Source organism: Choloepus didactylus, chromosome 8 (genome assembly GCF_015220235.1).
Source record: "Choloepus didactylus isolate mChoDid1 chromosome 8, mChoDid1.pri, whole genome shotgun sequence".
NCBI lineage: Eukaryota > Metazoa > Chordata > Mammalia > Pilosa > Megalonychidae > Choloepus > Choloepus didactylus.
Genome location: NC_051314.1, coordinates 130,843,231 through 130,867,819, shown reverse-complemented (window position 1 = coordinate 130,867,819; position 24,589 = coordinate 130,843,231). Strand labels below are relative to the sequence as shown.

The following is a 24,589-nucleotide window of genomic DNA, read 5'->3' as shown; positions in this document are numbered from 1 at the left end:
TGCCGAAGGTATCATAACATTGTGCAATGTAATTAATCCATTAAATTGTATATTTTAAAGTGGTTAGAATGGGAAATTTTAGAATGCATAAATGTTACCAGATCAAAAAATTTTAAATACCATAAAACCATACAGCATAGACAGTGAGCCCAAATGTTATCTAGGGACTATATTTAATAGTATAATTATAATACTAATATTTCATCAATTGTAACAAAATACCACAATAATGCAAACTGTTAATAATAAGGAAAACTGTGGGTCAAGATATATGGGAACTCTGTACTTTCTGCATGATTTTTCTCTAAATTACAACTTCTATAATGAAATAATTTTAAAAGAATATGAACATATTATGCACAGATACATACACACAAAGTCAAACGCCAAACGAAAAAATATTTGGAAATCAAATCAGTCTAGAAGAATTAATTTTTTGATTGAGAAAAGAACTCCTACAAATCAATTCAGAAAAGAGGGAAGAATGCAAAATAAAAATGAGTAAAATATATGAGAAAGTAATATACAGAAAAGGAAAAGGGGTCCTAAATATATAAAAATATGTTCAACTATATTTATAATGAAATACTGCAGCTATACTGATATATTGCTTTCTTACCTATCACATTGGCAAAAAAATCAAAACATTTGATGACACTCTATGGCAAGTGTATGGGGGAAAATGGCACTTTCATGCACTGATGGTGGAAATAAAAGTAGGCACAATTTGTACAGTACAAACACACATAAACTTTCACCCAGCAGTTCTGCTTCAAGCAATTTATTGTAGAAATAAACTTCAAACATTTTTTACTGTAGCATCCTTTTATGTAAAAGTAGAAAATTTTAAACAAACTAAATGTCCATCAGTAGAAATCTTGTTAAATAAATTGCAGCACATCCATACAACGATGTGAACTGGAAAAAGGAAAGGAGCAGACAATAAGGAATAGAACTATTTGTTTTGAAACACACACACACACACACACACACACACACATTTGTGCTTGTATATGGATTATGCATAAAATGCTGCAATAAGAATACAAAATACAGGTAAACAGAAATTAGAATATATTTTTGCTTGTATATGTACAGAACGTTTTCAGAAGAATTTTAGAATACATAAGAAACAGGCAGAAAAGTGTCAGAAAGATATGAATATGTATATAAATTTAAACCAATAAAATTAGTACCCACTAACAAAACACAGTCAAACCATATTTAGAGATAAAATTTTTACGATTACTTATAGAAAGAAAATGAAAGCCAAAGTGCTATAAACTGTAACTACAGGACATGATTCTCTACACCTAAAAGAAAAGAGGTTTTTGAGGTAAAGAAAGTTTTATTCCTCAGCTACTGCTAGAAGTTAAAAACAAATTGGAAATGTTCTATAAATTAATTAAGTTTTAGAAATTTTTTTAAATTTTTTAATAATAATAAAAAGAAAGAAACCCAAAGTGGGACATGTCAAATGTTTCTAATCTATCACCTAACCTCTAAACAATAAATACTAGGGGTTAGTATAATTGTTATCTCAAAGACACCCCTTACTTAAGCTAAAAAATGGGATGATTATTAGTATTTTTCCTATTTATTCCACAGTGAGCCTCTTTCTAATAATGGCTAAGGAAAAAGGGAAAAGAAATTATTCCTTTCCTTAACATATCTACATTATGTATCAATAACAGTAGTAAACTTTTCTATTCCAAATTGTCATCTTATTAGTCATGCAGGTGGAGTTGCAACCATCCCAAGTCCATGTATTATTCCAAGTTACTGTTTCAATAAAAGAAGAGGATCAGAAGAGACCGAAAAATGCCAATTCAAACATTTTGGCAATTTACAGAGCACTTTATGGAAGCAGTAGCATGGAAAAAAAACATTGAAAGATGCTAATAGTGTTTACTTGAAAATTTTAAAAACTGAATATGCAGAGCAGTTTTGACACTATTTAATGCAATAGTAGTTTCAACGACAAACCTCAACAAATGTAAACAGGGCAAGGAAAAAGAAATTTGGACAGCTCTTAGGTATAACTTAGTAGTGAGGAGGAGGATGTGCACCAGAGGTGGGACACTGAACTCCGAACACCCGTACCTCACCTTCTTCTGAAGAACATTAACTTTACGCTCCTTCACATCCAGCATGTCCTTGAGGTCATGAATCTCTCCTGCTTGTGTGCCCTTTTCCTCAGCCATTTCCTGAATTTGTTTCGTCTTTTTATTCAGCATGGTTTCCTTCTCTTCCAAACGTAGTCGGAGAGCATCCACCTAAAAACATAAGATTTTTGCAAATGATTAATTGAAAAAGAAAGGAGTATAATTTCCTCCAAATAGATGTCTATAGTTGACCAAATGATAATTATATAATAAACCTTCCATTAGAACCAAATAAAATACCACTCTAAATGTAATAATTACTATTTAGAAAATAAACTCCAAACCGCTGTGAGAACTTTTACAATAATAAAATTTACCAGAACAAACAGAATTGAATCAAGGGGATAAAATGAAAAACTGTTATAGGGAGTTTGAGTTATTCTACTTCTATAAATGTAGTATACTCTAAAACTATGTTTTTCAAATTTTACATGCATCAAATCACCTGGAGGGCTTATCAAAACACAGGTTCTCAGGCCAAGGCCACAAGAGTTTTTGAAGAATTAGCATTTCTAATCAGTTCCCAAGTGATGCTACACTGTTGTAGAAAATATAGAGAGAAAACCAGTACTATCACCAAGCATGATGCCTGCTGTTTCAGATAATATAATCTAGCCCTAAAGTATGATACTTTTGGGACAGAAATATCTAATAATGCACTTAGTTATCCTTATGAAGCAAAGACAAGACCTACTTTCAGACCCCAAGACTAATCAGCTAAAGTCTAATATCTAATTACTTTTATCCCTGAAATTTATCATCTTCATTAGCTATAACTTTAAAATAATTAGAACTCTAATGATAGTATTTATTTTAAAATCCAATAACAGCTAATTTCATTAAGCTTTTATACCCCTGCGTACTCTAATTATTTTAGTTTTCTGCTTTTCCACAAAGGAGTAATAATTCAACAAATATTTACACATTTGAAATATTTACACATTTATTTACACAGCAAAACAGGGAGTGTATTTCTTTCATCTAAGACAGCGGTATCCAACAGAACTGTAATGTGAACGATATGTGCAAGTTACGTATGTAATTTTAAATTTTCTAGTAGCCACACTAAAAGTAAAAGAGAGACTTCCAGGGAAGATGGTAGATTAGGGAGCTCCAGGACTCAGTCCTTCCATCAAAACAACTATTAAGCAGGCAGGAACTATCTGAAACAACTATTTTGAAACTCCAGAAGCCAGAAGAACACTGTACAGCATCCAGAGAAGGGTGGGAGGAAAAGGCTGATAAACTGTGGTAAAGCACTGTAAATTGCTCTCTCCTCATGGTAGAAAACAGAGCCCATAACCCCACTTTCACTGCAGGCTGCTGTGGGGTCCAGTCCCTGGCTAGTTGCTAGAGACAGAAGGGGACATAAAAGTCCTCTTCCCCAAGAACTGAGACGGGCACAGCCAATGGCTGATCACCACTTTTTATGAGCAAATTCAGATAGCTAGGATCCTAGCTCTGAGGGCAGTCATTGTTTCAACCCTCCCCGGAATGGGACGGAGGCAGTGGAGATATTAAAGATGCTATACTTTCTTGGGGCTGCAGGGATAGTTGGCTGAAGGGCTGCATTTTCTGGGCAGGCCAGGAAAGCTCAGCTTTGGGGAACTGTCAAAGAAGCCTCTGCCACCCTTCCTGGACCCCTATACAGGGCACTTCAGAGCTGGTCTTTGCCCCCTTCATGGGTCACTGGTCATGTTTTGGCTGGGAAAGACCAACTTCAGAAAGATCTTCCCAGGTGACACTCCTCTCAGAATTTGTCCTCCAAGCAAAAGCAGCCTAAGACAACAAAATGAATGTAAAAAACTACAAAGGTGAACAGTCTGGGACAAAGGCCTGCTGGCTTCAAATACCCAGCAAAGGGAGGTTTGTCCCCAGGGAAAAAGAGGGGACAACCAAAGTCCTGTAAACAGGGGAACTCCAAAACAACTACCCCAAGGAAAAGTCCAGGACAAGACAGAGGCCCAGAAAGACAGGGAAAACCCAGCATACTGCATTCGCCTCGGGCAGACCTTCCTGATAGGCAGCCTGAGGCTCAACAAAATCTCTTGTCTTCTCACCAGCTGGTTACAAAACCAAGAACCAGACATCCTAAGAAGTAAATCCCAGAATTAACATTTTAAACTATTAAAATGTATAGTTTGCAACAAAAGAGTACAAGACAAAGAAACAGGAAATGCTGGCCCATCCAAAGAAGAGGATAAAAATACAGAAAACATCAAAGAAGACAAAAATGCAGACATATCAAAAAAAAAACCTTTAAAAATTGATCTTAAAAAATGTTCAAGGATACACCACATCAATAAATCAAAGAGGAAAACCACATGATTATTTTGATTGATACAGAAAAGGCATCTGTCAAAATTCAGCATCCTTTCTTGAAGGAAACACTTCAAAGGATAGAATAGATGAAAACTTCCTCAACATGATAAAGGGAATATATGAAAAACCCACAGCTAACATCATACTCAATGGGGAAAGACTGAAAGCTTTCCCTCTAAGATCAGGAACAAGCCAAGGATGCCCACTGTCACTATTGTTATTCAATATCGTGCTGGAAGTTCTACCTAGAGCAATTAAGCAAGAAAAAGAAATAAAAGGCATCCAAATTGGAAAGGAAGGAATAAAACTTTCACTGTTTGCAGATGACATGATCATATATGAAGAAAATCCCAAAATATCTGCAGCAAAGCTACTAGAGCTAATAAACAAGTACAGCAAAGAGACAGGAATCAAGATCAACACACAAAAATCAGTAGCATACCTATACACTAGTAATTAGTAATTTGAAAAAGAAATCAAGAAAAAAAATCCATTTAGAATAGAAACTAAAAGAATCAAATATTTAGGGATAAACTGAACCAAGGACATAAAAGACCTATACACAGAAAACTACAAAACATTGCCGAAAGAAATCAAGGAAGACCTAAATAAATGGAAGGACATACCATGTTCATGACTGGATGACTATATATAGTTAAGATGTCAATCCTACCCAAACTGATTTATAAATTCACCGCAATACCAATTTAAATCCCAACAACTTACTCTGCATAAACAGAAAAACCAATAACCAAATTTATTTGGAAGGGACGGTACCTCGAGAAGCCAAAAATATCTTGAGAAAGAAATATGAAGCGGGAGATCTCACTTTACCTGACTTTAAAGCATATTACACAAAGCTACAGTGGTCAAAACAGCATGGTACTGGCATAAAGATAGATATACTGACCAATGGACTCAAATTGAGTGTTCAGAAATAGACCTTGTCATCTATGAACAACTGATCCCTGCCCCCCCACCACCAGACTACCATTTTCTTTATTAGTTTATTTTTAATACATTTTTATTGTGAAATTTAACATATATACATAACAGTCATAACTTTCAAAGTACGATTTAACAAGCAGAGAACAAATTTCAAAGAATGTTATGGATTATGGTTCCACAATTTCAGTTATTTCTTTATTGTGAAATCTAACATATATACCAAAAGTTGATTGCTTTGAAAGTACAATTTAACAAGTATTTATACAGGTAATTTCAAAGAATGTTAGGGGTTACAGTTCCACAGTTTCAGTTATTTCCTTATTGTGAAATATTAGATATATACAGAAAGGTGATAACTTTCAAAGTACAATTTAATGAGTAGCTATAGAGCAAATTTCAAAGAATGTTATGGGGTACGGTTCCACCATTTCAGTTACTTCCTTCTAGCTATTCTAATACCCTAGCATCTAAAAAAAATATTTATATAAAGATTCAGTATTCGTAATCCTTTGTTAAATCCTATCTTGCCTGTTGCTATCCCTTCCTCTCATTTAATCACTTTTGCAATCTTCAGGGGTGTCAAGGCAGTGACCACCCTAACTTGTTCATACTGTAAAGGGGTGTCGACATTATGGGGAAAGGGGGTGCTGCTGGTTGTTGTAAGTCTTAAAGAGGCTATTGCCTCTGGATTTTAGGACTAGTCTGGCATAGGAGCACTCCAGTGGATTTAAATTTCTGAGAGATCAACTTAGTGAGTGAAACTTTTATAGAATATCAGATAGGGACATAGGTATTTTGGGACTACTGTTGGTTAGGGCTTGGCATACTATGGCCATTTGGGATACCTACATAAGAGTAACCTTCAGGATAGCCTCTGGACTCTATCTAAAATCTCTTTGCCACTGTAACCTTATTTTGTTACCTTTCTTTTCCCCCTTTTGGTCAAGAAGGCATTTTCAATCCTTGAAGCCAGGGCCAGGCTCATTCCTGGGAGTCATGGACAACTGATTTTTGATAAGGCAGTCAAGTACACTCAGAACAGAATGTTCAACAAATGGTGCTTGGTGAACTGGATATCCATACCCAAAAGAATGAAAGTGGACTTCTTTCTCACACCTTATACAAAAAGTAACTAAAAAATGGATAAAAGACCTAAACATTAGAACTAAGACCATAAAACTTTTAGAAGAAACCGTAGAGAAATATCTTAAAGATCCTGTGGTAGGAGGTGGTTTTCTAGACCTTACACTAAAAGTGCAAGCAATAAAAAGAAGAAATAGATAAATGGGATCTCCTCAAAATTGAGTACTTCTGCACATCAAAGGACTTTGTCTGAAAAGTAAAAAGGCTGCCTACTCAATGGGAGACAATATTTGGAAACCACATATTAAATAAAGTTTTAATATCTAGAATATATAAAGGGATCCTACAACTCAACAACAAAAAGAACAAGAAACCAATTGAAAAATGTGCAAAAAACATGGATAGACACTTTTCCAAAGAGGAAATACAAACGGCTTAAAAGCATAAGAAAAGATGCTCAATTTCACTAGCTATTAGGGAAATGCAAGTTAAAATAACAATGAGATATCATGTCACACTTACTAGAATGGCCATTATCAAAGAAAAAGAAAGAAAAACAGAAAACTACAAATGCTGGAAAGAATGTGGAGAAATAGGTACATTTATTCACTGTTGGTGGGAATGCAGAAAGGTGCAGCCGTTCTGAAAGGCAGTTTGGTGGTTCCTTGGGAACCTAATTGTAGAATTGCCATATGATCCAGCAGTCCCATTACTAGGTATACACTTGGAAGAACTGAAAGCAGGGTCACGAACTGACATGTTCACACTGATGTTTATAACAGCATTATTCATGTTTGCCAATAGATGGAAACAGACAAAATGTCCATCAACTGACAGGTGGATAAACAAAGTGTGGTGTGTGTGTATATATATATATATGTGTATACACACACACACACACACACACACAATGGAATACTATGCAACTGTAAGACAGAATAAAGTCATGAAGTTTGCAACAATGTGGATGAACCTTGAGTACATTACGTTGAGCAAAAGAGCCAGAAAAAAAAGGACAAATACCATATGGTCTCACTAATATGAACTAACTATAATGAGCAAACTCTGATAGTTAAAGTTGAGAACACAGGTAATCAGGGGATAGAAAGAGGGTAGAGACTGAGCATTTGAAGCATAAAAAGTACATAATGTTTAACAAAATTGATTATAAAGATTCAGAAATGGATAGCACAATACTGTAAGTATAATGAACAAAGCTGAGTGTATCATTAAAGGAGGAAGGTGGGGGAATGTATGACACCAGAAGGAAAGATGGAGGATAAAAACTGGGACTGTTTGGTATGTAACTCCACTTTTTACTTCCTCCAGGTGCTAAAATACAAATGCATAAAAAGAAATGATAACTTTATTGCTGGACATACAATGCACAAAGACATAAGTGGGTAACAAGTACAAAAACATGGTGGGGAGACAGAGGAGTATGGGAAAAGTATATGTCAAGTTAACTTAGTATCAAACCAAATATAATTGTTATATATTTAGGATATTAAATTTTAACCCCATGGTAACCACAAGGAAAACAGATGAAAAGTATACTCAGTCAGAAATGAGAAGGCACTGAATATGGTGCAATACAAGAAAGCAAATAAAGATAAAAGTAGGCTTTAACAGAAGTGAGGAACTAAAAAGGTGTAAGACTTAAAAAGACTAAATAGCAAAATGGCAGAAGAAAGTCCTGTATTATCAGTAGTGACTTTAAATGTAAACAGATTAAACTCTCCAGCCAAAAGGCCAAATTGGCAGAATGGATAATAAAGTATGACCCAACTATATGCTGTCTGCAAGACACTCACCTTAAAGTCAAAGGTACAAGTAGGTTGAAGGTGGAAGGATAGAAAAAATATACCATGCAAGTAGTCAGCAAAAGAGAGCTGGGGTAGATAAACTAATATGAGATAAAATAGCTCTACCATGCCTCCTTAATAAATACTCTTTCACCTCTAATTTACCTCTATTATACTTTAATAAATCATACATGATTGACCTCTCTTTTATACTTTAATAAATCATACGTGATTAACCTTATTATCTTTCTAGAAGACAATAAATATTAGTAAGATAATTATTATAGAAGATAATAAGTTTCTAGTAAGAACTTTCAAACTCTTTTTTAAAATGTCTTTTCTGAATCACAAACACTATTTTTTTCTTTCCCCTACTCCTACTAAATCTACTCTTTATCCAAAACACAATCTCTATCTTTTTGTCATTCACCTCTATTCTTGTTTTACTTGTTTTTCTTCCAACCTGAGCAATAATTTCCAACATGGCCTCATTTGATTGCCTTTAAAAACAAAAAATCGTATCTGCTTCACAAATCTTTATTTCTGTACATAATAATATTCTTTATTCCACCCCCAGACTAATGAACCTTCCTGCAGTGGCCATGTACATGCTTGCCAGTCATATATAGAGTATATTAAAAGCCCTCACAGGTCTATCCTCAGGCATTGTATTTTCGTCCCTTGCATTCTCCCTTTATAAGATCCCCCACTCTCCCATGGCTACTTCGGAAATTGAGCCTTAAGAGATGGTAACAGGCCCAAGATCTCAGAGCTATACGTAAGTGAAAGAGCAAGAATTTAAACTTAGGTAGTCTGTCCGCAAATCCTACACTCTTAATCACTAAATCTGTATTACAGTCTTCCCCCCAGAATCCATAACATGGTATTCAAGGCCCTCCAAGACCTGATGGTCCCAATCTACCATCACTGCCTTACCTTTGCCTATATATCTCCCCACGCCACTTGTATCCATAATATATAGACTCTGAAAACTCAATAAAACCAATAATTTTAAAATGGGCAAAACATATGAACACGCACTTCATCAAAGAGATACAGATGATATGTGAGCATGTAATGCTCAACTTCACAGTCATTATGGAAATACAAATTAAATCCACAGTGAAATACAACTACACACTATCAAAATGGCTAATTTTTTTTTAAAACTGAGCATACCAACTATCAACAAATACGTGGAAAATTAACCCTCATACAGTGATGGTAGGAATGCAAAATGGAACAACCACTTTGGAAAACTGTTTGGCAATTCCTTAAAAAGTTAAACATACATACGCCTACCATATGATCCAGCCATTTCACTCCTAGGTATTTACTCAGAGAATGAACACAGAGGCCAAATAAAGGTTATATATAAATGTTCATAGACGCTTCATTTATAATAGCCCCAAACTGGGAAAAACCCAAATGTCCATCAACAGGTGAATGGATAAACTGTGATATATCCATACAATGGAACATTAGTCAGTAATAAAAAGAAATTAACTATTGATACATGCTACCATGTGGCTATATCTCAAAATGAAGTACTGACAAATCCTACAAGGATGACTCTCAAAATAATCATCCTGAGTAAAACAGTCGAAAAAGAGTACATACTGTATGAACCCATTTATGTAAAATTCTAGAAAATGCAAACTAATCACAGTGACTGAAAACAGACCAGTCGCTACCTAGGAATAGTGCCTAGGAAATGTCAAGGAGGAACAGGAAAAGAGGATTTTAAAGGAGTACAAGAACACCTTTGAGAGTGATGGATAATGTTCATTATCTTGACTGTGGTGTTGGTTTCATTGGTATATGTCAAAATTTATCAAATTGTACAGTCTAAATATGTGAAGTTTATTTTATGTCAATAAAGCTGTTTATAAAAAAGAAAAGAAAAATAGCATGATGGCATGGTATTAATGTAGGAATAAACCAATAGACCATCGATTCAGAAATGGAAGCCCAACAGACCACACATATAGGGACCCATACATAATAAAACAGAGGGGACACCGTAATCAGTGAAGAAAAGATAGACTACTTAATAAATCATTTTTTAGACAACTCATTACCCGTGGGAGGGGGAATTGGTCTCTGATTCCTATCATACACAAAAAGGAGTTCTGGGTGAATTAAGGATCTATAAACGAGAAGCAAATCTTTAAAACTTTGAGAAGGAAGCACAGGAAAATACCCTCAAGACAGTGAGGTATAGAAGGATTTGTTTTTAAAAGACACAAAAAGGATACATCATAAAGGAAAAATAATAATAAATCCAACTATGTTAAAACTTCTGTACATCAAGATACCAGTTTTAGGTGTCTGTTTTATTATTTTATCTAGATTTTTATGTGGCTGAAATATTTCTTAGTAAAAATAATACTAAGAAGTAGAAGTATATTTATATTTACTTTTAAAAATGTGGATATTTTATGACATGGCCAAAATTAAATATAACCCAATATTCCACTTCGAGTCCCAAAACGTATGATCATCTACAACTGTTTGCCAAAACTGAAATACTTAGGTTAAAAACTGAGTTAACATGTATCAAGATGACCAGTCTATTAATAACATTTTCCTCAAGGACAAGGAAAAAGAAGATTATTTAGCAGTGACATAAAATATGCTTTACTGACAAAACAGCATAACTACAATAAGTCAAACCCTATGAACCCAAAAGATGTTATGTTAAAATGCTTCTCATTTCATTGCCTAGATTCTATACTAAGGGCCCTAGGGCAAGAATAGAAATCCAATGCAAAACAAAGATGAATTATGTGACTAATACTGAGTTCTCTAATGGTTCTTTCTAAGGTGTAAGATGACAAAAATCTTTTAAGTTTTCCTCTGTTCACTTTCATCTACCTATTAAAACGAGAAACACCCCACCATGCAAAGACAGGAAAAAAGGCCCAAAAAAAGAAATGTCAGAACAGACTGAATATCAGCCGAGTGAAAAGTACTGCCACCACAGAGAAGATTATTGTGGAATATGAAATTCAACAACCAGGCTGCTCAAGATGCCAAAAAACCCATTGACCCTTATCCACTTGGCATTCAGGCATGGATCAAGTAAGTCAGCCTGTGAGGCAACTAATCCTATTTGACAGAATCCGATTTGGTTCCTATTAGCTGAATCCATTACAGGGCATCAGTCACAGTGAGTAAAATGAGTGCTTACTAAATCCTTTGACCCTTGCACAGTTAAGGAAAGTCTTAGAAAAGTGCATGTGATAGAAATTATTTTTTAAAAATCACATGCTAAACTATTTGCATGCTTTTTCTATACCAAAAGTACCTAGGTGCCCAAACTGCACTTTTATATTAGATCCCTGATTCAGTTAAGTGACCTGGAAATGTGCCAGTGCTAACTAGTTATAAATACTTGCATGCCATTTTGAGAGACTGTCACCCACAGGAACTGGTGACTGAAAAGGGTAAAGAAATGAGAACTCATTATAAATGTAAAAACCTCTGGTATAAGCATGGCTGGAAAGTTATGCTTTCATATAAAAAATACTTCATATCACAAATATCAGGCAGAGAAATTGCTCAAGTCCAGATCCTAATTACTAAATGATCTTTTCTTTACTAAGTATTCAATTTAAATCACCTGGGTAACACTTTCTCTTGGCCCAATTTTTTATGCAATGCAGAATTCAAATGTGCTGGTCTCGAGATTTGAGATAAAAACAGCCACAAAAACCACTTTGGTACTACTAGATTAATTGCTCTGAATTCTACACTGATCTTTTGGTTTGGAAAGAACTAAGTTTATAGTATAATTTTGTGTGAGGTCCATATTTTGCAAACCACAAAAAACATATTCAGGAAAACCCCTCAAAGACTAGCAAGACACACAGTCATCACCCTAACACCATTCCTGGCAGGAGGACTAAAACCTTGTTTATTCACATGAACTAAGCTGGAGGAACGGCATCCATGCAGCATGCCAAGCAAGCACCAAGGTCTGTGGCAAATCAGTTTACGCCAACTTCAACAAAACCAGAACAAGTTTTTCTCTACAGATGGAAGTGAACAGAAAAATGGCTACGCTGTTGTTTGACCCCTCACTTTGATCACAAAACTAATATCTCAACCTATCTTAACCTTCTATCAGTAGTAATAATTAATTGCATGGAAAATAATGTAGGCTTATTGCCTATCTAATTTAAAGCTCTTTATTTTAAAGCTAAAAAAATCAAAGCCCAAACAAATTCATTAAGTGGCTTGCTTGAGGTTACTAAGTATAATTTCCTACCACATTTCCCTTGTTCCCATCTAGAAAGAAGGCTGGATGAAGGGCATTGGCCATGGGATTGACAGAATACAGACAACAGACAAATAAATCTTTTTTTAAGGAAAAGACTATTTCAATAAAATGCATTGAGATCAGTTTGAAGCTTCATCTGACAACAAAAACAATAATTTGGAGAGCTCAGAGGAACATCAAAAAGGCCAGGGGTAAAGCTGCATAAAGCTTTTTCTGGTACTTTGTTTACCAAAAAAAAAAAAAAAAAAGCTGCAAATTTATAATCTAAAATACTAATGTTAATATCTTCTCTACCCACTTTCCCTCGAAAATTCACAGGAGACGAAAGAGGACATAGTAATGGCTAGACAAAACACACTACAATAAACTGTACAGCTATGCAAGTAAAATGCTACTACTCCTGGTCTCTGCAAACCTGATAAAGCAATACAGTCAGACAACCTAGTTCTACCTTAACCCCTCAATGCCAACACATCTGTAATACTTATTCTGGTATCAGAATTAAGATCAGCTAAGCCTTATACCCCTCTCTCTGTGAAAACCCTTAGAATCACACACACACACAAAAGAGAATTTCAGCATTAGAAAGGCCCCTAAAGGTCTCTCTATTCAATCTCTCATCCAAAGCCTGAATTTACTTACACAACAGCCCCTTTGAGGAGACATCTCTAGTAATAACCAGGGACACAGTTTCTCTGTAGAGGGAGCCCACACCATACTCCTAACAGGTATAATAAAAAGTTATCTCATCTTGAAATTAAAAAAAAATAATTTTTTTCTGTAGTTTTATATATTGGTCCAAATTTAACAAGCACTCTTCCATATAACAGCCTTTCAAATACATGCGGACCATCATGTACTCCCAAGGGCATTTCTTTTCCCAGCTACCTTTGAACTGCTCCCTAACATGTATGGCTTCAGACTCTTACATCTAAGTATGCTTACACTTGCCAATGTTCCTCAAATAACTGTACCCAGGACTTAACATAATATTTTAAGTATGGTTCAAGCACCACCTCCTCATTCTGGATACTTCAAAACCAATCTAAGATTGTATAACTTTTTTTTTTTTTTTTTTTTGCAGCCACTATACAATGAGGGAAGAATTAAGTAGATTGTTTTGATTTCTTAAATGTGTTTTTTTGTTTGGTTGGTTTTTTGTTAGTTCTTCATTGGACAAAGGGAGGAATGGCAAATAAAGACTTTTACTTTACATTAATCCTGTTAAATTGTATCCTGCTCAATACTTGCTCTGTAACGATCTTTTAGAATGCTGAATTTCTCATGCAACATGCATATTATACCCTTGATCCTTTTTTTCACCCAATTCATTAATAAAAAATATTTAACAAGGTAGAGTCAACTTTAAAGAGGTATATCAGAAAACAGTATATCCTAAACTACCAAAACTTATATGTAGGTCAACACACATCATTAAACAACACCTTTTGGGGGAAAAACAAACATTTTGTTTTGAAGAAACCAAATTATCAGTTTACCCAGCTTATATTTCTCTATATTATTTACAGTGCCTTGCCAGTGCCTTGGTGCAGTATAGACCAATGATGTCTCCCATACCTTCCTGATCTACCAGTCTATAAATCCCACCAAGGAAAAATATAAAATTAGTCTGAGATACCTAGTTTTAATGCTGGCTCTTAGTGATGAACAGTTCCACTTCAAGGACCTCACAAATCTTCCCTCCAATATTTCACTCCAAAATTGCACTTAGGAAAAAGATTAGATTGTGCATAAATATGGCAATCCTCTTTCTTCCTTTTTTGGAAATCAAAATGACATCTGCTCAAAAGCAATTTCGGAAACCTCTCTCTTCTTCATGATTCTTCCACCATGAGCAAACACAGATAAGGGACTTTATTTGCACCTGGGATTTAAACTGTCCTAGCCAAAAGACAAACAACTTTAAAATGTTTCTCAATCTGGAAATCCTGTTAAAATTCAGATTCTGATTCAAAAGGTCTGAAATTCTGTTTCTAACAAGCTTCCAGATGAGCTGATGGAGACTCTTTGATGTCTTCCAACAATTTCTCTTTACATGCAACTTGGGCTTCATTTTCATTGTTACCACAGTTGAAATACATGTTGCACTCTTTTTTGGTTCTAAGATCTTCTTGACAGACAGAAAGAAACTATCTAGATGTGGAATTTCACCTGCTCTATCATCTAGCAACAAGTAGAAGCAATAGATAAGCTCTTCCTTTTATGATCTTTCTCTGAAGAGTCTTTACCTTTATTGACTAAACCTCCAATGATTTTAGAGTTTTGGCTTTAATGGCACTAATACTGTCATGGTCTGTGCCAAGCTCTTATACTGATCTTGATTACTTTTTTCTTTTTGTACTATTCCTTCCTATATCTCACTCCTTTCTTCTGGATACAACTTCCTTCTTTCTAAAGTACATGTTTTAGCAGTTCTATGGGGACCCATGGGTGGTAAATTCTCTCAGTTTAAGTCTGAAAAAAATGTCTTTATTCTACCCTCACTGATGAATAATAGTTTAGCTAGGTACAGAATTCTGAGCTGCCAGTTTTTTCCTTTAAACTTTGATGATTTCACTCCACCATCTTCTCACTCCTATTGTCGCTACTGAAAAGCCTGCTGTTGGCCTAATGTTAATCTCTTGCAGTAATCTATCTTTTCTCGCTGTCATCTTTTAAGATTGGTTTATCTATGGTTTCACTATGTTGTATGAAGCTGTGGATTTTTTTTGCTCAATAATAATTTGCTCCTGAATTGAAGGATTCATCTATCATCAAGTCAGAAAAATTCTCAGCAATTATCTCTTAAATTTGCCTCTCAATCCCTTTAGTCTATCCTTCTCAAACTCCCATAGATAAAAGCTAGATCTTCTATTTCCATATCTGTTAACTTCTCTATAACAATTTCTAATTTTTATCTCTGGGTAATATTTTATCAGATCAATCTTCCAATTTGCTAGTTTTCCCTGCAACTCTCTCTAATCTATAGTTTAACTGATTTTTTTTTAAGTTACCATATATTTCATGTCTAAAAATCTGCTTTGTTCTTTTAAAACCTACCTGGTATTATCTATAGTGTCTTGCTCCTTACTACTGTTTTAAATGCTTCTTTCATGTATTTAATAAACAGTAAGAGTTAATATTTACCAGGTGCTATTATGTACATATATTAACTCATTAATTCTCACAGCACTCTATGCTATTATTCTCCTCACAGATGAGGAAACTGAGGAACAAAAAGTATAAACTTACACCATTAGCAAGTGGCAAAACCAAGATTCAATGACACGATACTAAACAGCTAGTGTTGCCTTTGGTACACTGCATCAGTTTTTACTTTCAACAGTCCTTAAACAACATCCCAAGAAGTTATAGCTGCTCATTCATTCTGGGGAGTGCTCCCATGCTCACCAGTTCACCTTCTATTTTAAAAATTTATTATATAGTGTCATTCTATAGTTTGATGTTCCCAAGTGACTAACCACTCTATTTGTTCTTATTCCTGACATCAGTTCAGAGTAGATTAAATTGCACAGGCGATTAAAGAGTTTGGAATTGCAAGTTCATTCTAAATCATGCTTTATCTATGGAAATCTGCATGAACTAGATTGAAAATATGTCCCTTGAGAGCAGTTTATGTATATTAAAACTCAAACTTGTATGAATAGATACTTTTCACCCAAACTCAAAGCTCAGGTAAGTCAATCTGTCATGCTGTCAACTAATACTTACAGGAGGAGTTTTTTCTAGTCAACTCTTTCTCATGAGGTTCATGGATATATGGAGGGATTTCGGATTCAAATCCCTATAGGCCTCATGTATGACCAAGGCATATCTGTAACCACATGTCATCATTAAAATCCAAAACTTTTTGTTCTCAAAAATAACAACCCCTCAGGACAACTCTAGGGTAGAGTACTTGTTGACAGATGCTCAGTGTTTGAAGGAATAAGAAAAGACAGGACCATCAGCCAAATCAACTCTGAGAGCAATATGGTAATGGATACTACATCCACCTGACCCTGAGGATAGTTGCACAGTCAGAATTACTGCTTCCACACTTTTATAAACTTGGAAAAAGAACTAAGTTACTCACATTCCTCAATTCATGTAAAACTACCATTGAGCCATACAAAGTTCCACTCTTGTTTTACTAATTTTCCATCATGTCTAATCCCCATACCCTTCCCCCCCTTCAAAAGGCACTCATTCTAATGTGTTTAATGTATGTTCTTGAAAATGCATGTATCTTAGAACTAGAAGTTGATTTTTATATACTTTTTTTAAATTTATATGAATGCTATTATGCTATACACTTCATTCTACTTTCTACTTTTTAAAACTATCTACCCATGATGCTATATATTGCTTTTGATTCTGCATAGTATTCCATGGCACACATCCACTATATTTTACTTATCTAACCCCCATGAATGAACACCTAGGCTGCCTCCAATTCCCTGCTCCCACAAAACAATACTATAGCGAACTGCCTCATATGTGTCCTCTTGTGGACCAACAAGAAAGTCTCTCCAGGGAACATACTCAGGAGAGGGATTACTAGGACAAACTATGCCATTTGTGTTCCTGTTTACCCAAATCCTCAGAAGTCCTGAATATTATCTAAATTTATTAAATTTTTTATTTAAGATGTCCTATACAAGATATTCTCCAACATCTTATTTAATTAGTTTTATAGTTTTTTCTATCACACTGAAGTCTTTAATCAATCTAGAGGTCATCACTTCATCCAGCATTATGCAGATGGCCAACTTTATTGTACATTTCATATACCAGTTTTCTAATACTCTCTTATTTCCCACTAGTTTATTATATCATCTTTATTTACATGTATGTCTCTGATTTCAGATGCTCTATTCTTTTTCACTGGTCTATCTGCCCATTCCAGTGCCAGTACCACACTGTTTTGGGGTACACTGATTGGTTTGGTTTATGGCTTTACAGAATATTTTCATATTTAATAGGGCAGGTTCCCCTTTTTTCTCTTCTTTTTCTTCACTTTGATGTTAGAATAGCGTTATTCTTCCATATAAATTTTCAAATAAAATTAATTCCTTAGAAAAATACTGCTGAGTATTTTAGTTAGAATTGCCAAAAACTTAAACATTAGTTTTGGTAGAATTACAGTATTATATTATATCAATATTGATATGCTATATCGCTCCATTTTTTTAAATCTTATTTTTTAGATACTCAGTCTTAAGGCTTTCTTGCTTTTTCTATTTTTTGGAACAACTCAAATATAAATACGATTGTCTATTTTTCTAAGTCTGATAGAATTATCCTGGAAAGTCATCTAGCCCTAAGGATTTGAGACAGGGATAGGACTGTAGGTTGATTACCATTTTAATTTCTATAATGGTTATAGTTCATCTTTTCTATTTTCTCTTAAACCTATTTTGTCATTTCATATATTTTCCAGAAGTGTTTTTATTTCTCTTAGCTTTTCAAGCTTATTAGGATAAAATTGTTTATATCTTTTATTATTTTTAAACTCTGTGGTACTAGCAGCTACTTCTTTATCATTCTCTATGAGATGTTCCTATTTTATTAACTTTTTTCAAATAATTTTTGGTTTGGTTTTGTCTTATCCTCTAATTTACTGATTTTGCCCTTATATTTATTATTCTGTCTTATTGTTTCTTTGGATTTAATTCATTTGCTTTTTTTCCTAGATCCCTGATTTGAATGCTTAGCTAATTTGCTTTCATTCCCTTCTTGATTTCTGGTAAATATTTTAAAATCTGGACATTTCCCTCTAAACCTCTAAATACTGCTTTAATTATATCCCACAGATTTTGTTTTATTTTTTTACTTTTTGTTCCATAGCTTTTAAAATGTAGTGATTTCACTGTTATTGAATTCTAAAACTTTTATATAGCTCCTTTAACCCAAGGGTCATTCAATAGTACACTTTTCATATTTCAGACTTATTTTGGTTTTGTTTGGCAATCCTTCATTAATAATTATTTATTTATTTCTAATTTTGCTGTAATAAGGGGTCAAAGAACATAGCATATGTGACTTTGATTCTTAAAAATTTTTTAATTTTCCTTTGTGACCTAGTACATGGTTGATAATTATGATTGTTCAGTAAGTTCCTGAAAATGTCACATAGTCCCTGTTTAGTGAAAGATTATATTTATATATTCATATATGTGTGTGTATATGTGTGTGTTTGAGCCTATTAACATTATTGAAATTTTCTAAATCATCACTTACCTTTGATTAAATTCTGAACAGGATATGTATGTTCAAATAACCAACTGTAATTATAGTTTATTTCTCTACATTATTGTTTTATATACTTAAAGACAATGTTGTTAGATGTATAAATGTTCACAATCATTATATTTTCTTGATCTACTGTTCCTTTTATCCGTGTATAAGATTGTTTTGTGTACCTTATAACTTCTTTGTCTTAAAAGATAATTAATATTAAATAAATCATATTTTGGTACCATATTTCCTTGATATAACTCTTCATAAACCTTTACTTTCAACTGTGCTACTTCTTTTTGCTTTATGTTTAACTCTTTTTGTCAATAAATCTGCAGAAATATATTTATCTGCACCTTATTTTTTAACCCAAATGAGATATGTATTTTAATCTAAGTGTAATTCATTTGCATTTATTGCCTCTTATTATTCTTACTTATTTCAGCCATCTTTTTTTTCATGGTGTCTACTTACCATCTTGCGTCTTCTTTCTTTTTTTTTTTTCATTCTTTCTTAACTTCCACTGGACAAACTGAATTTTATTCTGATGGTTTGAAACTTACACATTCCAATTTTATTGTCCTGGTGATTATTACTGGTGATAACTAGTACATTAAGATCCATACTTCCATGTCCCTGTCAATTTCTTAAGTTTTTCATTATTTACATCTCCCCCCAAAAAAGACATTGCCCCATCACCACTGTGAGCAATGCCAACTCACTGCTGGGGGTGAGGGAAGAGGTGGCAGCAAGAAGCAAGCCCCCAAGATAGAGAGCTCCTACTCTGCCAAAGCTCCTTTTCTAAAGCTGTCCTCTACCTTAGGTATAGAAGGCAGCATATGGGACACACTGGATTCAGAATAGAAGCAGAAGATGCATGTCAAACAGGAGCATCCTAATCCAAGTGCCTGAACATCCTAGAGCTAAGGCAAATTCTTTATTTTTGATGGATATACTCACCTATGTAAGTACACTTTCTCTTCCTTTTACTATTATATGGATGATAATGTTCAGCTATAATAGAATTTCAAAACACAATTCTCCAGGAGAAGTTAGAAAAAATGGTACTACTCTGAGGCAGTAAGGTCTATGTTATTTTAATTTATTGATAACTCAGCTCTGCTCTGCACCCTGAGAACTCATCCAGGAAATAAATTCAATGGATAGTCCATGGTACGGCAACAACATTTAGGAACAAGAAAGTGGGCATAATACAGAAAAATTCCTGAGACTACTGTAACCAATATCAAAAGTCCCAGGGTTACTAGCTGAGAGTGGACCCAAGAATCATTCAAATGTATTCTGCTTAAGCACTTTAAATAATTACCAACTATAAAAGCAAGACAAGAACACTCTGCCTGCCTAACACATAATATAACTTTGAAGATCAAATAAAATAATAGAAATTAAAATAAAGTGTTTATAAAAAAATTTAATCCATCAATATTTACATTTTCCTCTATCTACAGAAGAAAGCTACATAACTAAATATCTATCCTACCCACAACAACCTTGGGAAGTTGGTATTATTATTATCTCCATTTTATAGACAAAGAAACTGGGGCTTAAAGAAGTAAACTAACTCACCTAAGGACATACTACTAGTAAACACAGAGGGCTGGATTTCAAACCTAGGTCTGACTCCAAAACCCATGTTTTTAACTATTATGTTGCTAAATCCAGAGCATCTCTCTAAAGGTCAACAGATCAAAAGAAATGTTGATAAAATAGGAAAAAGACCATAGCACGATATACTCTGGAACACCAGAGGGCCTCATTCCTAGTACCCTAAACAGAAGTAAAGTCGGTCTTTTCCCTCACCCTTTTTTAAAGAACTTTAAAATTTTTAAAAACTCCATGATCCATGTTAATTTAGTGATTTGAGAGTTAAATCAAAGTCTAGGAGAGCTACAAAGAAGAGGATGAGATTAAGGCCAAACTGGTTGAACCTAAAAACCATAAATCTCAGATTTATTCTTTCTCCCCATCATTTCTTGTAAATAAAAATTGCTGACAAAAGCTGGGAGCTGGGTACCCTTTAGTTATTTAGTTATTGTTATATTGACAGGGACTAAAAAAGAAAGCATTTTTTGTACTGACTTGCAGAATATTTGCTATATCCAGAACTATGAACTAGCATATCTGTCGCATAAATAATATACCTCTATAACATTTACCAAATTGAGATTTTATCTAAAATATAAACTAATAAGGTGGTTATTTGATGATTGTTAATATCTGATTGATTCATATTGAGTAATAAACTTATAATTTATAAACAAATTTATAAAATAGCCAACGATTTACAGGATTGACTTTCAAACACGTGACACAACACTAACAGGGTATATTCAAGAACAGGCTTCAGGAAATCCTTGAAAGTGTGCAAAATGGGGGTGAGGGTCTAGTTTAATGTGTTTTTGGGATTTTAGCCACTCTGCTAGGGAGACGTTCCAAAGCTTTCATCAGATCTTCAAAAGGACAAATAACTAAAGCAAAGGTTTACAACCTCTTACTAAGCCACCAAGAACATCAATTTCACTTCAGTTCAGTTCAACTGAGGTATATTAGTGCCCACAGGTGAAATGTCAGGTATTCATTTCTTCATTCTCCTCCTGAACCATCTCAACTAACCTTGACTTTAAACAGCTCTACTGATTTTAGTTTTGCCATATCTTTTTACTTCATAGGGATCTATTACGGGTTAGGACACAAGAGATGGAAAGGGAAAATTATATTAATGGCAGAAATCTAACATAAGACAGAATGACAGGAACTTGTAAAACTCTTTTTAGAATATTTCTTTTGATATAGAAATCCATGGAAACTTTCAAAGAGCTGGTTCAAACTGCCTTTTATTGGGCTCTAACATGGGAAAGTTGTTTTGAAAAAAAGTGCCTTGTATGAAGTGTAATGGGCATATTACATTCATATAATAATCCCAAATTCAAAACGAAGTTTAGTTTTTATACTATTATGTTTTCAGATGAAACAGTTGTTTTAAAGCAGTTGAACTAGTAACTTACAAGAGTAATCACAGAGATTCAGCTACTCCTACAATTGCTAAAAACAAATATGGTTGTGACCACAAATATAGTCTGTATTCTCTGTGGTACAAGAAACCAATCAAAAGCCATCTGGGTGAGACCCAGCTAATAAGACCAATATTTGAAAGGGGTACAAAGAAAGGGATGGATTGCCAAGGGGAAAAAGTCATTTATTAGACTGTGACAAGCTTTTAAATGTTGCATCACTATTAACCAACTGCTTGGTTCTCTGGTTCGCACACCTGCTGCCTCCATCCAAGGCTATTACTGTAGCAAAACTTCGAAGTAGGGCTCACCTCTAAAACACTGGCACCCTCTTCTGATTCTTTTGTAGTACTGCATATAACAAAAGTTACTGAAGTGAAAATCCCTTATTAATAAACCAGAAACTAGCAACTTTGCAGGCAATATTTTTTCAGATGATTATATTTTTGTAATCCCCTGAATAAACTAAAATTTGGCTTAATAAAACTTTGAAAGACTGGATCTTCTAAATAAAATTTATGCCAATGAAACAGAAACCTATGTTCACCCACATCATCTTAGCAGTTTATAAATATTACCTGATTTTATCACAAGAATTATAATGATGATGACAATGATTAATATACAAAGGCCTTAGTATATGCCAGGGACTAGGTATAAATAAACTAGTTCAGGTCCCACAACAACCTACTGACTATCCTCTTCATCTTAGAGACGTGGCAAGTGAGGCACAGTGAGGCTAAATAACATGCCCAAGATCATAAAACTGTTAGTAAGTGGTAAAGCTAAGTTCAAATTCAGTAAACATGACTCCAAAGTCTGAATCTAACTACTACTGCATCTCGTGATTTTTTTAAAATATCCCTGTGAAATAGAATGTACAAGCATCATGAAAAACCGAAACATGATTAAAATAGAGTACAAGTTCCTTTGCCAAAATGCATGAAAAATTACAAATATGTCACCCAAATCTCTTATTTTCAACAAAGCCCAAAACTGTACAAAAATAAAACATCACATGAAATAGTTTTGGTCCTTTCCCATGTCTTTCCCCATTCCTCCTCAATTGAAGGTTTTGATCTTTGAGGTCTATGATGTTTTCATTCTTTCTCCACCTCATTCCTTTTTTCATCAAAGTATGTCATTATTTATCTATGATTTATTTCATTACCATTATATTATCTGGTTCTGAACCAGAAAAGAAGGGAAAGGAAGAGGAAGAAGGGGAAAGGTGGGAGGAGGGAAGCAGGAAGCGGGAAAAAGTGAAACAAAAAAACAAATCCACATTTTGTGGTTTATTTTTTCTTCTATTAAGCTGAGCTACTTACCTATTGTTACCTACATCTCCTATTTCACTGAGATCTTAAAAAAATATTTATATTAAGACAGTAAATCTAAACAGCATCATCAATTCCTTCTCTTTGATCATTGAAAATACAATAGATTCTCATCCATCTGGGATTATTTAGTGTATTCCTACCTGAAGACAAGGACTAGATAAGATTTCTAAAAATACTGTTTTCAAACAGGATATGAAGCTACATTGTCCCATGATCTGTAGTTCAGAACTAGCTCTATCTAGAACATCTACGGATCTCACAGTTTGCCCACTTAGAGCTATAAATAAAATTAAAAATTCAGAACTTAAACATAATCCAAACACAGGGTAACCGAGCTCATTGCCATGAGCTAGAAGATTTACCACGTATGAAAACTAAAGTTTCTAAATCAATTATTTCTTTTCTACAACCATCCTTTCATTTTTATTAATGTTAGTTTAGAGTATACTTTGAAGTATAGATTTGGTGAAAGCTCAAAGTATTAAAAATGTAAATAAACTGTACCAGTTTTAATTTGTTAGATCTAAGAAATGAGATAAGATAGCTACATATATTAGTACAAGAACTGATCACATTTAAAGAATTAATCACAAACCTATCCATATTTTCCAACTCTAAACATGTAACATATCTGAAAAGATGCCAAGGAACTGAATCCCCACAAACCCCAGAACTCTTTTACCTCAGTCTGTAGGATGGCAGCCCTTTGTTCCTTCGCAGTCAAGGACTCCTTCAGCACTTCAATGTGTTGCTTACTGTCTGAGAACTGGTTCGTGAGTGTTTCTAGCTTTGTCTGTAGGGCTAGCAGTTCTGTGTCCTTTCTGGACAGTTCCTGCTTCACCTGACCAATCTAGAGAAGAAAATAAAACACTGTAAGGAAGGAAGAAACGAAACAATCACCTCCGGATCTTTAAGAGATCTGAGTCATAAGACATGAAACTAAATGCAGCATTAATTTTATAACAGGACATAATTCATCTTTTTTGCATCAGCAAATCTTAGGCAACACTCCCCCTCAAAACACACACACATACACACACAAACCCAAGCATATTCAAGAAATAGGGAAATTTCCAGTTTTCATTTTTTGTTTGTCAGCTAAATATTCTCTGAACCACCTTAAAAAAGGAATGGAGGGCAGAGGACATCCCAATTCAATCAGATGAGTATGAGATAAGACGGATCAAATGCAGGTTAACTGTAATTGTAACGCCAAAAGAAATAAAGAAACCTAGTGTTGTTATTTAAAGTAAATTCAAAAGCTGTTGCTGCTGCTATTTTTATTTTTTTAATAAGATTTTTCTTCATTTCAAAAAAAAGTTTTCACAAAATCCCTATCTTAAAAAACCACTTTTAGTGCTATAAGGCA

General features: G+C 34.2%; 1 protein-coding gene across 5 annotated transcripts in view; it reads right to left on the bottom strand.

Annotated features, from left to right (window-relative positions):
• Positions 1-24,589, bottom strand: part of ERC1 (ELKS/RAB6-interacting/CAST family member 1) — an 805,513-nt gene that overhangs the window by 508,412 nt on the left and 272,512 nt on the right. For all 5 annotated transcript variants that reach the window (XM_037845053.1, XM_037845055.1, XM_037845056.1 and 2 more), the window contains 2 exons: positions 23,903-24,070; positions 2,109-2,276 (listed from right to left, as the gene is read on the bottom strand). In XM_037845053.1, coding sequence (XP_037700981.1) covers positions 2,109-2,276; positions 23,903-24,070 — 336 coding nt within the window. The remainder of the gene's footprint in view (positions 1-2,108; positions 2,277-23,902; positions 24,071-24,589) is intronic.